This window comes from Taeniopygia guttata, chromosome 13 (assembly GCF_048771995.1).
Source record: "Taeniopygia guttata chromosome 13, bTaeGut7.mat, whole genome shotgun sequence".
Lineage (NCBI taxonomy): Eukaryota > Metazoa > Chordata > Aves > Passeriformes > Estrildidae > Taeniopygia > Taeniopygia guttata.
Genome location: NC_133038.1, coordinates 17,093,041 through 17,106,407, shown reverse-complemented (window position 1 = coordinate 17,106,407; position 13,367 = coordinate 17,093,041). Strand labels below are relative to the sequence as shown.

General features: G+C 46.9%; 1 protein-coding gene across 7 annotated transcripts in view; it reads right to left on the bottom strand.

The window, feature by feature from the left end:
* Window positions 1–251: 251 nt before the first annotated feature.
* Window positions 252–13,367, bottom strand: part of FBXW11 (F-box and WD repeat domain containing 11) — a 66,756-nt gene continuing 53,640 nt past the window's right edge. For all 7 annotated transcript variants that reach the window (XM_030283680.4, XM_041718890.2, XM_030283681.4 and 4 more), the window contains 8 exons: window positions 10,783–10,920; window positions 10,149–10,267; window positions 9,368–9,617; window positions 8,275–8,393; window positions 7,665–7,775; window positions 7,060–7,138; window positions 5,446–5,634; window positions 252–2,609 (listed from right to left, as the gene is read on the bottom strand). In XM_030283680.4, coding sequence (XP_030139540.1) covers window positions 5,473–5,634; window positions 7,060–7,138; window positions 7,665–7,775; window positions 8,275–8,393; window positions 9,368–9,617; window positions 10,149–10,267; window positions 10,783–10,920 — 978 coding nt within the window. In that variant the 3' untranslated portion in view covers window positions 252–2,609; window positions 5,446–5,472. The remainder of the gene's footprint in view (window positions 2,610–5,445; window positions 5,635–7,059; window positions 7,139–7,664; window positions 7,776–8,274; window positions 8,394–9,367; window positions 9,618–10,148; window positions 10,268–10,782; window positions 10,921–13,367) is intronic.

The following is a 13,367-nucleotide window of genomic DNA, read 5'->3' as shown; positions in this document are numbered from 1 at the left end:
AAGAGCTCAGCTCTAGGTGTCATTGTTCCTCCCAGTTTGTGCCCAAGAAAGGGAAGGGTGGGACAGCAGCTGCCACCGCTGTGCCAGAGCAGAAGCTGGGCTGTGGCAGATGGGTTTGGGCTCCCCACGCCCTGTGCCTTCCACTGGGGTTGGGCTGGGAGGGATCCCCCTGAGCCAGGCTGCTCCAACCCTTCCTTAAATCACACCTAAACTCTCCTGAGGGGACATCACTCATCCATTATTGTGACAAATTAAGTTCAAACTTTTTTTTATTAAGCACATTCCACAGTACAAAGCTTTAGATCATGAACAATATCTGTACAATTTAACAGTTTCAAGAAGCTGTTCATACACCAACTTTCCAAACAGATAATTGGCAAACATAATTACAAGTTAGAATTAGACTATCCCAGTGCTTTGAAACATTAATATCGCAGTAATGTACAGTTGCTCAATTATGGTTAGCAAAACAAAGTCCAGAGTGCAGCCAGGATCACTACCATGAATCCCAGGAGTCAAGTTCCTTGGGTGCCAATCACAAAAGTCCACTGTTATGTTACACAAAGCACAAAGAAGTTTAGACTGCATGTCCAAATACCATTATCTCCCAAGGAAAAACAGGAATTTAAATCTTACACATGCATTTTTAATAAAAGGACTCCGCTCTTCAGAAACAAAAAACCGTTTTTTTCAGGGCTGCAAAAGATCTCTCTTTTTTAAACAGTTTAATAGTAAAGCTGTTAGATGACAGGGGTAAAGTAAGACACTTGCACGAACTACTGTCAAGCTTACCAAAAAGTGACCTCATGGACGCTCAGGAGCGAGTTTGCTCTTCTTGACTTCATCAATTCGGTGATCTGGATGAATAAATATCTGGAGTAATGGGGAGGGTGGGGAGGGGAGGCCCTGCAGTGACCCTGGAGGGGCTGTGCTGGTGACACCTCGAGCTGCCCCTCGGCACTGCCCACCCAGGACTGCACAGGGCAAGGCAGGAACCCCCAGAGCCGGGAGCTGCTGCCAGCACAGAGCTGCTGCCAGCACAGAGCTGCACAGAGGGACACACACACACACACACAGAGGGAATGGCAGCAGCCCGTGCCAGCCCTGCCCTCCCCACGGCCGGGCCATGCCGCGGGCACAGAGCAGCCACGGGGCCGCCGCTGACACAAAATCCATTCTGCCATTCTGCGTTGTTGCTCCAGTCTCCTCCTGGCCCAGGACAACGCGGGGTTTGTGTGGCCACACAGATGAGAGGGGACAATGCCAGGACTGAAGAAGCAGCTATGAAGGCTCCCTAACAAAAGCATGGAGGAGCCAAGACACGGCAGCCAATCCTCCTGGGAAACCAGCATGGAATGGGCACAGGAAGCAGAGCGGTGACTGGAACGAGCTCCTCTCACTGTCAGGAAGTGTCACAAATCAAACATAAATAATGGAACTTTGGCCCAAGGTATCTTCTCCACTGAGCAGCCAAACTAATGCTACCGAGGACATCAACGGGGGCTGTGAGGCCCCACTGGTGTCAGAGACACACAGCTGCAAATCCCGCGGCACAAAAATATAGAATACAGAACATAAATTAAACAGTTTTTAATTTTTAAAAAGTTTAGAAATTACATTTTAAAATATGTAGTTCCCATTAAAAAAAAAAAACCCAAAAAATAACCAAAACAAAAACAAAAACCCAACTAATGAATACTGAAAACGTCCTTTTGCAGAGACAGTGTCTAGGTAATCGTATTACCACCAGTGCCAGGGGTTGGGACATCCTGCTGCCAAGTGCCACCACGCTGAGTGTTAGTGTGTAGTGTCAGGACACCCTGAGGCTGGCACCGGAGGCTCTGCTGTATGTACAAGGTATCTACATGCTTACACAGTATCCGAGATGAGGGAAGCACGCAGGGAAGGAGGGGGACTACAGCAAACATCAGGAAGCGCAGGACGGCGAGTACAGAGCACAGGGCAAAGGAAAAGACAGTGCTATACAACTAGTTCAGATAACCTAGCCTGAATTACAGGGAATTTTTAATTTAAAAGAAATTATTGGTGCAGAAACAAGTAAACTGTTATCCAAAAATATTACTGAGCAACTCAGAAATATTTCTAAGAGTCCAACGTACACCTATGGAACAGAACGGGCTCTGAACCTGCCATGGGGAACGCCTAAGGGACAGTGTTGACTGGAAAGCAAAGCTCTGTACATTCTGGGCATGTGTTTGGCACCCAAATTTCACTGGAGAATGTTTTTGTTTTCTTTAAAGTCAGACAAAAGTGCAAAGCAATATAAATTAGGCCAAGTCCTTTCTTGACTTCTGATTTATATCTGAAAAACAAGCCATCAGAGTTCAGTTTCTACGGACAATTTACATGTGAAGCTTTGGATTTCTCACAGCAGGGAAGGATAGGCTTCTGAAACTCATCTACTCCAAGTCAGTGAATTTGTAGCAAATTCAAAGACGACCACTGAGAGCAGGAAAGATTAAGAAATTTAGATATAGAATTGTGCTGCTTTGCATCTACACAGCATCTAGAACCGATTCTGACTTTAGCTGTCAATCATCTTCAGGCATGTAGTAGCCAAAAATCCAGTAGTTCAAGACTGTGGAACCCTGAAAAGAGACAGAAGACAAGTGAACTGAGAGGAGAACACAGCAAGCAGCTTCCCCAGGTGCCCAGGCCCACAGCACCCTTTGCATCCCGGCTAAGAGGGGAAGGGCAGAGCTCGTGCAGGAGGTGACACTCGTGCAGGACAGCCAGGGCTGCTGGCCAGGAACTGCCCAGTACAGCCCTTCCTGCAGGGGAACCTGAACCTGAACCCACCCAAAAATGGCCAGGGGATCCTTCTTCCTTCCTCACACTGCAGAGGAAGAGCTCTGCACAGGAGGCAAGTTCAGCTGCTTTAATATACGAGCAGCTTTTAGGAAAACAGACAAAACCCTCAAATACTTTGATAATCCTATTTCCAGCCTGATGGCTCTGTTATCAGCTTGGAGGCAGTGTAAGGTCTGAGTGTAATTAAATCTGAGATTTGATTTTACCTGCCACTTCCCAAAACCACCTTTAATGGACTAAGGAGAACTTCCCTCTTCTGATATGACATTCCCATGAAAGGTTAAAACATCCTTAGGCACTTGCCCTCTACTTCCCTTCCCTTAGCCAAAGGCCTAATGCTTAATACCAGAATATTAGACTATCATATGGTAACAATTTTTATCATGTTACAATAAACAACAGGAATTCAACAGAAAGCAATAAAACTCTCACAGCCAACTGCCAGGACTGTCAAAATTGATCCACTTTGAAGAGCCTCACATTGCAAAGCCTGTAAAAACGTGTGCAGGGCTGCTTCAAAACTCACATGACTGTGATGTTTGAAAGCTTATAAAATTGTTTCATTAAATGTCATGATGAAATATTAGCTGTTTGACCATAATTTTATGTAGATTTAGGGCTTTTGGATTCTGAAGTCAGACAAACCTGTCAAAAAGTGACATCACAGCATCTCTGCAGTAGAGGAAATAACTGTTAAGGGACTGCCATTACCAACACCAGAACCTGGGGACTGTGTGGTCCCAACTGTGCCTCCTGGGCCAGGCACACTGAGCTGTGCTCAACTGCCAAGTGTGCAGGATGTGAGCAGCAGAACTCCTGCCAAAAGCATCTCCCACTGCCCTGGCAAACCCCAAGGATGGAGCTGTGTGTGCCACGTGGCCAAGTGACACCAGCACACTGCTGCTCAAGGAATGACAGGAATTTTATACAGCTCATTTCTTGACCTGAGGGAGTGGCTGGAGCTGGGCCAGGGCAGGGCCAGGCTGGATTTTGGGAGAAGTTTCTTCCCCCAGAGGTGCTGGCACTGCCCAGGCTCCCCAGGGAATGGGCACGGCCCGGGGCTGCCAGAGCTGCAGGAGCCTTTGGGCACCAGGGATGCACAGGGGGATTGCTGGGGGGGCTGGGCAGGGCCAGGAGCTGGACTGATGGTGCTGCTGGGTCCCTTCCAGCTCAGCATAGTCCACAATTCTGTTTCTTTTGTGCTTAAGACACACTGTATGTGGCTTTTAAAGAACTATGCCCAATCTGTAATTTAAAAACATATTTTGTCCATCTCAAATGATCATTTTAGTTAACTGATGCAGGACTGGAAGGCAGATGGAGACTGTTTATAAAATGCAGCCTTTCCAGGTGTCCCTGTCTATCCCAGGTAGACAGCCAGTCCATGAGTGGCACTAAGCTACCCCTGCAGCAGGGTTCTTAAAACCTTCTGTGAAGGGAAGGTTTAGCTGGGATTCTGCACATGGCCCGTGTTTACTGCATTAGAGCTCATCCTTATTGCAGAGCCTAAGTACAGGAGTGCTGAGAGGCAGCTCAGCCTGGCAATGCCAGCTGCTGGCTCAGACTCTGCAGAGCGATGTGCCAACAGATCTCAGTGACAGATCCAGGGAGGATGCTGCCCTGGTGGTTTTAAAAGGAGTGGAGTAGCAGGGAAGGCAGCTAACCCTTCCTGAGGCGAAAGAAAACTCATCTTAGCAGGAGCACCTCTAAGTGTGTCTCCACAAGGGAAGGGATTTTCCAGCCAGACACAGAGGTCCTGCAGGAGTGCAAAAACCAGAGCAGTACATTGCTACAGCAGGGACAAATGTATCCAGAGAGATAATGAAAATCCCTTCTTACAGGAAGGCTTTCCACACCATATTTAAACAAAGTACTCATTATCTACTTCAAATAAAGGAAATCCTTCCTGGTGGGACAATGTCACTCCCAGCCCCTCTTGCCGTGGTGTCTCCATTCCTTGGAAGCACTAGCAGAGCCTGCTGTGCTTTGGAAGGCAGTGCCTGTGTTTCCAAGCCCAGCACTCACAGGCAGGTGTAGTTTGAAGTGCAGTTGTTGGCAGAGAGGGGAATCCACATTCCCAACAAAGGGCTTTGAGCACTGACAGCAGTGACTGGGAAAGGGAACCAAACTCCAGCAAGTTCTGGGCTCTGCTTCAGACAGCTCTGAGCTGTGCTGGTGAGCTCTGAGAGCTCTCCCTGCCACTTGTGCTCCTCACAGAGCCACTGCTCCTGCCCCAGGCTCAGATCCCTGCAGAGGCCCTGCACTGCTCCATGCACAGCTCCCCACAGCCAGCAGGTACAAGGAGAGCTCCCACTTCATGGGACAGCTGGAATGTCTGTGCCATACACCACAGCTCCTCAATTCCAGCCATGCTGTGAATACATGACAACTCTAACATGCCTGAGCACCCAATTAGAACCATGAGGGTTTACAGAAGGGGCAAGCCAACAACACATGCTGGAGCATGACCACACAAAGACTAGATAGTGAAAGAAGTGGCCTAAAAAGGTTTTATTTTCTTAAGGAAAACCTCAGCTTGTTTGACTAAAGCAAGCTGCAGGCAAAAGGAACGTTTCTTACACTTCCCAGGCCCAGCCAACGAGGAAGCCTTACCTTCTGAGGGCAGTAAAGTGCAGACTGTTATCTGGAGATGTAGGTGTATGTTCTAGATGGAGAGCGGGTCTCGTTCTGGGCACTCAGTGGCACATTTAAGAAATCCCAAATCAGAATTGTATCGTCATGGGAACTACTAATGATCTGGAATTCATCAAACTGGAGCCTAAAGACACGTCCTGAATGTTCCTGTGGGCAAAAGAGACAAGCAGTCAGCAAGGCAAGAGGGAAACACGGCAGTGCACTGGTATCACACAGGGATCTGGACACACAAGGTATATTCAAACTCTGCTATGCTGACTAGAAAACCTTTATAATTACACAGAGATCGAAGAAAAGCTGCTTTTACATGTTAATTATTTACAGAAAACACATGGCTCCCAAATCTAGTGTTGTACCCTGAGCCTCCCTCAGTGGGCCCAGCCCAGCCAGAGGCTGAGATTATTCCAGATGGAAAATGTCTGTCCACCAAGGAGCAGCAATTTTGGCCCCTGGCTGGCACTGATGCTCTGCCAGGGCTCCTTCTCCTGCAGAATTCTCCACTGATTCTGTTTTTGTGCAGCCCCAAACAGCACATCACAGCTCCACCCTGCTGAGAGGATCCTCAAGCAGCAGCAGCCAGGAATTCAAACACTCCCATGAGAAGGGGAGCACATGCTCCAGCAGCTCTTCCAACAAATCTCAAAGTGGCACAAGAAGCCCAGAAAAGGCTCTCCCTTTAGTCCAGCTTATCCACGTTCATTAAATTGAAAGTGAGGACTCTGCCTTGGAGAACTAACCCAAGCTGTCAGAGTAATCCTAAACTCCAACCTGAGCTACAGGATACCCACAGAACATAGAAAAAAAAAAATTTTTCACTAAAACTAAATAAACTAATAGTTAAAGCTCATCTCAATACCAAAACCACTGAAGAAAAAGAAAAAGGAGAAGCATTTCCAGGCACATAAGCACTTCTCCAGGTGTTGGAAAGGCCAAGAGCATGCATCACCTACAGTCCAGGACTCTGAGCTGCTATGGGCTTGTCAAACTGACTCTTGAAGTAAAGCTCCACACACATTTGGGTGGAAAGAACAAGGAATTCATTCCTCCATCTATTTTTAATTAAGTCTGCTGTCATAAGCCAAAGCCCTCATTACAAAGAAAAATATACCTTAAGCAACTTAAGCCTTAAATGTGACTGTCCCCTGAAGGGCTGAGAGTTCCTGTGGCAATTTGTTGGACTCTGCTTCCCTTCTCCCTTCCCAGCTCTTCCTTCCAAAGTGGAGGGTTAGGAAAAAAGTTTGAGAAAGGCTCACAAGATTCTTGCCCCTTTTTTAATAAGAGGAAATTTAAAAGCAGCCCTACAGTGGTATTAGGGAAACACACCAACAACCAAAGTGATTTGATACAGTATCATGATGATTTCTTTTTCTTTTAAGAGTATCTGAGAATCTCAAACCAGAAAAATTTGATCTTTCATTTAAGCTCAGATGCAAATCATTCAGGATATGACAATAAATTTTTCTTCATTCTTAAGCACTCTAGACTTCATAAACCATCCTGATGTTCCCACCTATCCCAGAATAATGCACTAAAACACCCCTGACTACTCCAAATTCATTAATTTTTACTTACCACTAACGTACGCAAGCATAACGTACTTGCTGGGGCACGAGGGTCAAGAGCAGCTTGCAAGTCCCAAACTTTAATTTTCCTAAAAGTAAGAGAAGAAAGTCATTACAAAAACATAGAAAATAACATCCAAAGCCCCAAAAGCTTGGCAGGTTTTCCCTACAGCTACTGCCTCAGGATCTAGCACATTGTGAGAAATACTAATGCTCAAGCTTGTAAGAGCCAGGTAGTTTTGTGTTTCTTTGCAGCAGCCATTCCAGTGATGGCTGTGACAGACAAGCTGACAATGCACACACAGACCCCACTGCAATGTGGGAATGAAGCTGGGCCCACCAACCCCAGGCAGACACTGAGTCCAAATAAAAGGCTACAGCCAAACCCAGTTCCAGAATTGTTTTCAGTAACTCTCCAGGCAGAGAAAGAAATAGAGAATTTGGATATGGATGTAACTGCCACGAATCCACAGTGCACTGCAGACACTGAGCGAGCCAGAGGTGCTCTGGAGAAAAGTCCTGCCATGAGCCCCACAGAAATGGTCTGCAGACTCCTGAGATCCCCACAAGAGAAAGGCTAAATTTTGGGAACTTGGGAACTGCTTTCAGACCTACCCATCATAGGCTCCACTAACAATCCTCTTGTTGTCGAACCTGATGCATCGAACCAGCTCTTCATGGCCTTCTAATACTCTTAAACAGGCACCACATTCAATGTCCCAGAGCCTGGGAGAACACAGGAGAAAGGCTTAAGCACAGCCTGGTTTGCTGTGGGAGGTATGTAATTTGCTTAAATAAGTGTCATTCAGAGCAGCTGCAGGACACGTATCAAAATTATGGTAATCATTCAAAATCACATGCAAGTAAAGCTCAGATATGTGCTATTCTGGGAAATTATAACAGTTTTTTCTGCTCTCTGTAAGCCATTGATTAGAAGTTCAGAAAATGTACTGAACAGGGAGCAATGTCTTCCCCATTTCTCCCAGCAGATGACAAGGTGATACAGCTGTGGGTAAGAGGTTTTGCTCACTCTGAAACCTCAGTGTCCCACTCTTCCATGGGGTTGTGAAACGTTTACTCCCACACTGAGGTAAGGCCCATTCATAAACCATCAGCTCCAATGGCAAGCCATGCCAAGGGAGTTTTGCAGCATCAGAGTTGGGGAAATGCTGTTTTCAGGACAGAAGGACCCTGCTGGCCACGGGCAGCAGCTGGTGGCACCTACCTGATGGTGTTGTCCGAGGAGCCGCTGACCACGAGGCGGTCCCGGTACTGCAGGCAGGCGATGCCGCGCTTGTGCCCGTTCAGCGTCCGCACAAACTCGCACGTGCTGGTGCTCCACACCTGGGGACACGGGACAGACCCCCTGAGAGCTGCACCAAACAGGACTCCTGCACTGCACCACAAACCACCAGCAATTCACACACAGAGGCTGACACAGGACTGAAAACCCACAGAGCATCTTCAGAGGTGAAGAGCAGGGCCTGGGCACCAGTGGGGATCCAGCAGGGACAGAGCCACAGGTACTGCTATGGCACTGAGAAGAGCTGGGGGTTGTATCTAAAATATTTTCAGGTGGCAGAGACTGCTCCAAATGATTTCAAAACCTTGATTACACTTCCTAAGTTAAAAATTATTTTTAAAACTGGAGCTAGAAAACACAAAACCCTCACACTTTTTTACCAAAGAAATTATTACAAAGTTATTAGTAAGAGAAATGGCCTCTAAGCTCTTGGTCTTAACCTTAAAGGATTCAATCAACTTTGCCCATTTTTAATGAACTGTAATTGAAATTGTAACACAGAGTATGAAGTGGCTCATTTTCCAACAGAGTGCAGCAGGATCTCTGGCAGAGATTTGGACATGAACTGCCAAGAACTTCTTGGCCCAGGCTAAGGCAGCTCTGGTTCTCAGAGGCCAGGATGGAAATGCCTTTGTTATATTAGTGCACTCTGGGTAACTGAAATTTTCTGGCATGTAACAGCCTTCGGATCCAGCCTCTGAATCCTTCAAACATGGCACAGCCTGGCTGAGCTTCTGGGTAGGAAGGTGAGCTGAGGAAAGGCACTGCTGAGGAATTTCATGTCTGGACAGAACTGCCAAGTGAAATTAAAAATACCACTGGAAAAAGGCACAGGATGTGCCACATTTACCAGAGCAACTGTCTCGAGACAAAGAGTTCAAACAGCAAATGAGCTTTGCTTTTCCATGAAAATATTCCAGTGCAGTTGTGTGCCCAAAGTCACCAAGAGGCAGCAAGAGGACATTGCTCACTGAGAGACACCAGAAAGGTCCTGGAGCAGAGCTCTGCCACTGACCTTGATGGTCCTGTCCCCCGAGGCTGACACAATGTACTTGTCATCAAAGTCCACCACGTTGACAGCAGCCCGGTGTCCCACCAGGACGCGGCGCAGGGTGATGTCCGTGGGGGAGGCCATGTCCCACACGGCGATGGACCTGTCCTTGGAGCACGTCACCATCAGCCCATTGCTGAACCTCAGATGGAGCACGGCCTCGTTGTGGTGGATCAGCGTGTTCAGAACTTCCCCTGTGTTCACATCCCAGACTCTGCAGGAGAGAGGAGCGTTATCCCGAGGGAAGCAATGGCTCTGCGGGGTGAGAGCAGGCACAGGCCTCCTCTGGTCTCCAAGGGAGAGCTCTGGCTGGCTCACCCATGGCAGCAAGCTAGGAAGATGGGTGCTGGGAGTGTCCTCACTGCCAGTAGAACTGCAAGTCAGGCAGCGCTCCATGTGTACTGAACACCCTCTCAACTAGAGTCACAACTACAATGTGTCAAAGGGCACTAAAAGAAACCCTAACTGAAGAAATTACTGCATAGTTGGCCATCAGCCACTCCAAAACTTCAGGATATGCCTTGAATCCCTCAGGTCATAGTCCTTCAAAATTCCTAATGCTAAAAGAACAAAACAGATTTTGAAGAAAAGTTATTTAATATGATCCTTTGCCAAGTATGAATATCTTGCTTCTGGAATCCAATATCACATTAATCTTAGGGATGTTTTCTGATATTTAGAGATTATTGAAAATATTCCCAGCCCTGATACTCAAATTATTTTTGTACAAGAACATAACGCTCACCTCACTGTAGAATCTGAAGATCCAGTTACAATAACTCTTTCATCATACTGCAGACAAAGAACTGAGCCAGTATGTCCCGTCAATACTTTCAAACATTCCAAACTTGTTTTGTCCCAAATCTGTTAGAAACAAGAATAAATGGCCTATCAACATCAAGAACGTGGATCTGAGACTTGAACATCGTCACAGTTCTGAAGAAAGGAGGAAAACCAGACCCCATGAGGGGTGAGTCTGTCCCATCAGTGGTCCTTGTCCTTCCCTTTAACTTTAGGAAGTCTTGATGTAAGTTTTCGAGAGAACAGTGAAATAACCAAGCACCATGAGATCACCTCCTGCCCAGCCAAAGAAGTGCCAGGGAGAATGAGCATGGAAGCAAAGTCGTGGCAGTGAAACAGCTACAGCCAAGGCCAGGGGCACAGAGACCTCCTCCCTCCTGATTTCAGAGCAATCTTTATAGTTAATGGACGTGATCCCTGGCAGTGCCCCAAGCTTACAGAGCAGAGGGCAGGTGAGGACTTTGCCAGGCTCAGACATCCATCCCATCCTCACCAACCACACACTGTCCCATGGAGGGACACCAAGAAGCACAGGCAGCTTCCTCACAGCCAGGGAAAGGACAAAGGGAAATGCTCACCTTAATGGAGTTATCTCGTAGGCCACTGATGATCTTCTCATCATCATACTGTAAACAGTAGACCCCTTTGCTGTTCTCGGAGCGGCACTGGATCCTTTGCAAGTTGTGCCTTCCACACCTCCAGTTGGATTCTATAGTCTGACCAGAGGGCAAAAACAGGAGTTGGGCCTCAGGCTGCAGCAGGACTGTCCCACACCCCCCAGCTTCCCACTTTTATACACATCATCCTTGAATCTGAAGGACATAAAACAAATCGCTTCTCCTACATGCAATAAAGGCACACAAACCACAATGAATTACCATTAGCACTTCTGTAATTTGTTGTGACAAAAGCTGTGTTTATTGAGGAAATCATGGTCAACCAGTCTTCATGAGAATTTCGCAAGGAGCCATTAGAGACATACATTCCAGAACCATTTCCCCCCACATTTATGTTACCAACTAACAAAAGCTGTAAAGATGAGTCCAGGAGCTCACATGGTGCCTTGTCTAGCCTCACCTGGGTGACCAACATTACAGAACTGCTGATTCCAACACGTGGGTGAAGGGATTTCCTTCCCCTACCCACCCATATCACCCATTAATTGTATGTACACACCTTGGAAAGAGGTGTTGAGATATGAAACTCTCCTGAAAGTACCTAAAATCCTGATAAAAATAAAGCTTAACAGGAACTATAAGGTTTCAAATAACCCAAACTTGCTTTCCTTGAAATCTGTGTAATTCTCAACATTTTCATTCTGAGAGGTATTTTTAGGGAGAGACCTGACATGCCTTAAAAAGCTGCAAACTGTTTCACAGCAGAACCAGCATGATTTTCAGGTCTTAATCAGCTTTACCCCTTGCTGTAAAATCAATGCTAGATTCAAAGACATTTAGGGTTTTGGACAGGAAGATCCTAACACAATCAAAAGAGAATGTGTGCCCAGAACTCCAGGCCAACACCTGCAGCACCTGGGCAGGCTGGGATGCTTTCATCAGAATAGGCCATCTGTTTAGCTATTTCCCTGGAATTTCCCCAAATTCTGCATGGAAACCTGGGGAGAAGCTGACAGACTAGCAGTTTGTTTGGAAAAGTATATTTATTATGTAATCCTAAATTCCAAAGCAGTAGCAGGCACCTCTGCAGCTCCTCCAAAATTAAAACTGACTGAACCCTCAGTAAAGACAGAAGTGGAGTGCGAATGTGACATCCCAATTCTAGGAAAACATGTCTGCTTCAAGGGAAAACTGACTTTCCACTTTGTCTTCCACTTGTTTGCTCCTTAATTTATCTCCCATTATGCAATTTGAAGAGAATTATACCCAGTCCTAATACAAACCTGATGTACCCCAGGAATTTGTCTAAATCACAAATATGAAGAAATGCTCCTAGAGGAGCAGCTGACAGATCACTCACCCCATCGTTCCTTTCCAGTTTGGTGTGGAAACCAATGAACAGGACAGTGAGGGTGTCAGTTTGGGATCAGCTCTCCTGGCCAGCCAGTGCCCTGCTGACGGGCACACTGGGAGCTGGGCCTAAAGCTGACACTGCTCTGGAGAGACCAGCCCAGCTCATCTCCTTGCTCAGCATGCAATGCAGAGCTGGAGGGGGAAGGACAGGCAATTCCCAAGTTTTATCTTATCTGGGCTAGGGGGGCACAACTGCAGCTCATCAACTCCTCTAACCCTCAGAAACAGGGGAGGATTGCAGGCATCTGCAGCAGGAGCCAATATGATTATAGATCTGAAGGCAGCAGATTTAAATATGCAATAGTAACACTGGAGGCACAGGAGATAAGGCATCAGAGATCACAGTCAGCCAATTGAAATAGTTTTAGACACTATTTATGTTCAGATTCTCAGTTCTGAATAGTCTTAAGGGGAGCTTGCCCAAAGCCCTGTTGTTGGAAAGGTCTAAGCACTAAGCTTACACCAAGCATGTGCCAGAGGAGCTGTCAATGCTGTGTGAGCACTCCCACACTTCAGCTTCCTGCGCCAGCCACTCCCAATAGCTCCAGAACACACTGGGAACCCCCCAGAGCAGAAATGCTGCTGGTCCAGCTCCCAAAACAGAGCAGCATCCAGTGGAAGTTTGCTCACCAGGCACTGAGGACACGAGCTGGCCCAATTCTAACGGGTTCACTATAGGAAGCTTCTTCAGCTGCTCCTCATAAGAAAATGCTGGCTTCAGATAAAGGAAACTAAAGTCTTGTGTACCTCTGTGAGGGCAGTAAGGCACATTCAAGTGCACATTTCAGTTCTACGAGGAGCTGTCATTCCATGTAGCCATTATGTGGTGTGGCTACTGTGGGAAAACAGTGCCTGTTTTTGGAGAACTTGTAAAACCCCCTCACACTGCCTTAATTCTTGGGATGCTGGGAAAGCAGCCATGACACACAGAATGTACAGCAGCACTTCCCTGGGCAGTGGAGTGAAACCAGATGTACACATCCAGAGAAATAACATTTGGGATGACTGAACAGACTGAGTGGGTGGGCAACTAGAGGACCCTCTGAGAGGAACATGGTTAATGAAGAACTGGCAACCACATGAAAGCTTTTGCTACAGGGAATTTCTGGTCATTGCTCCATGGTGCAGGGAGT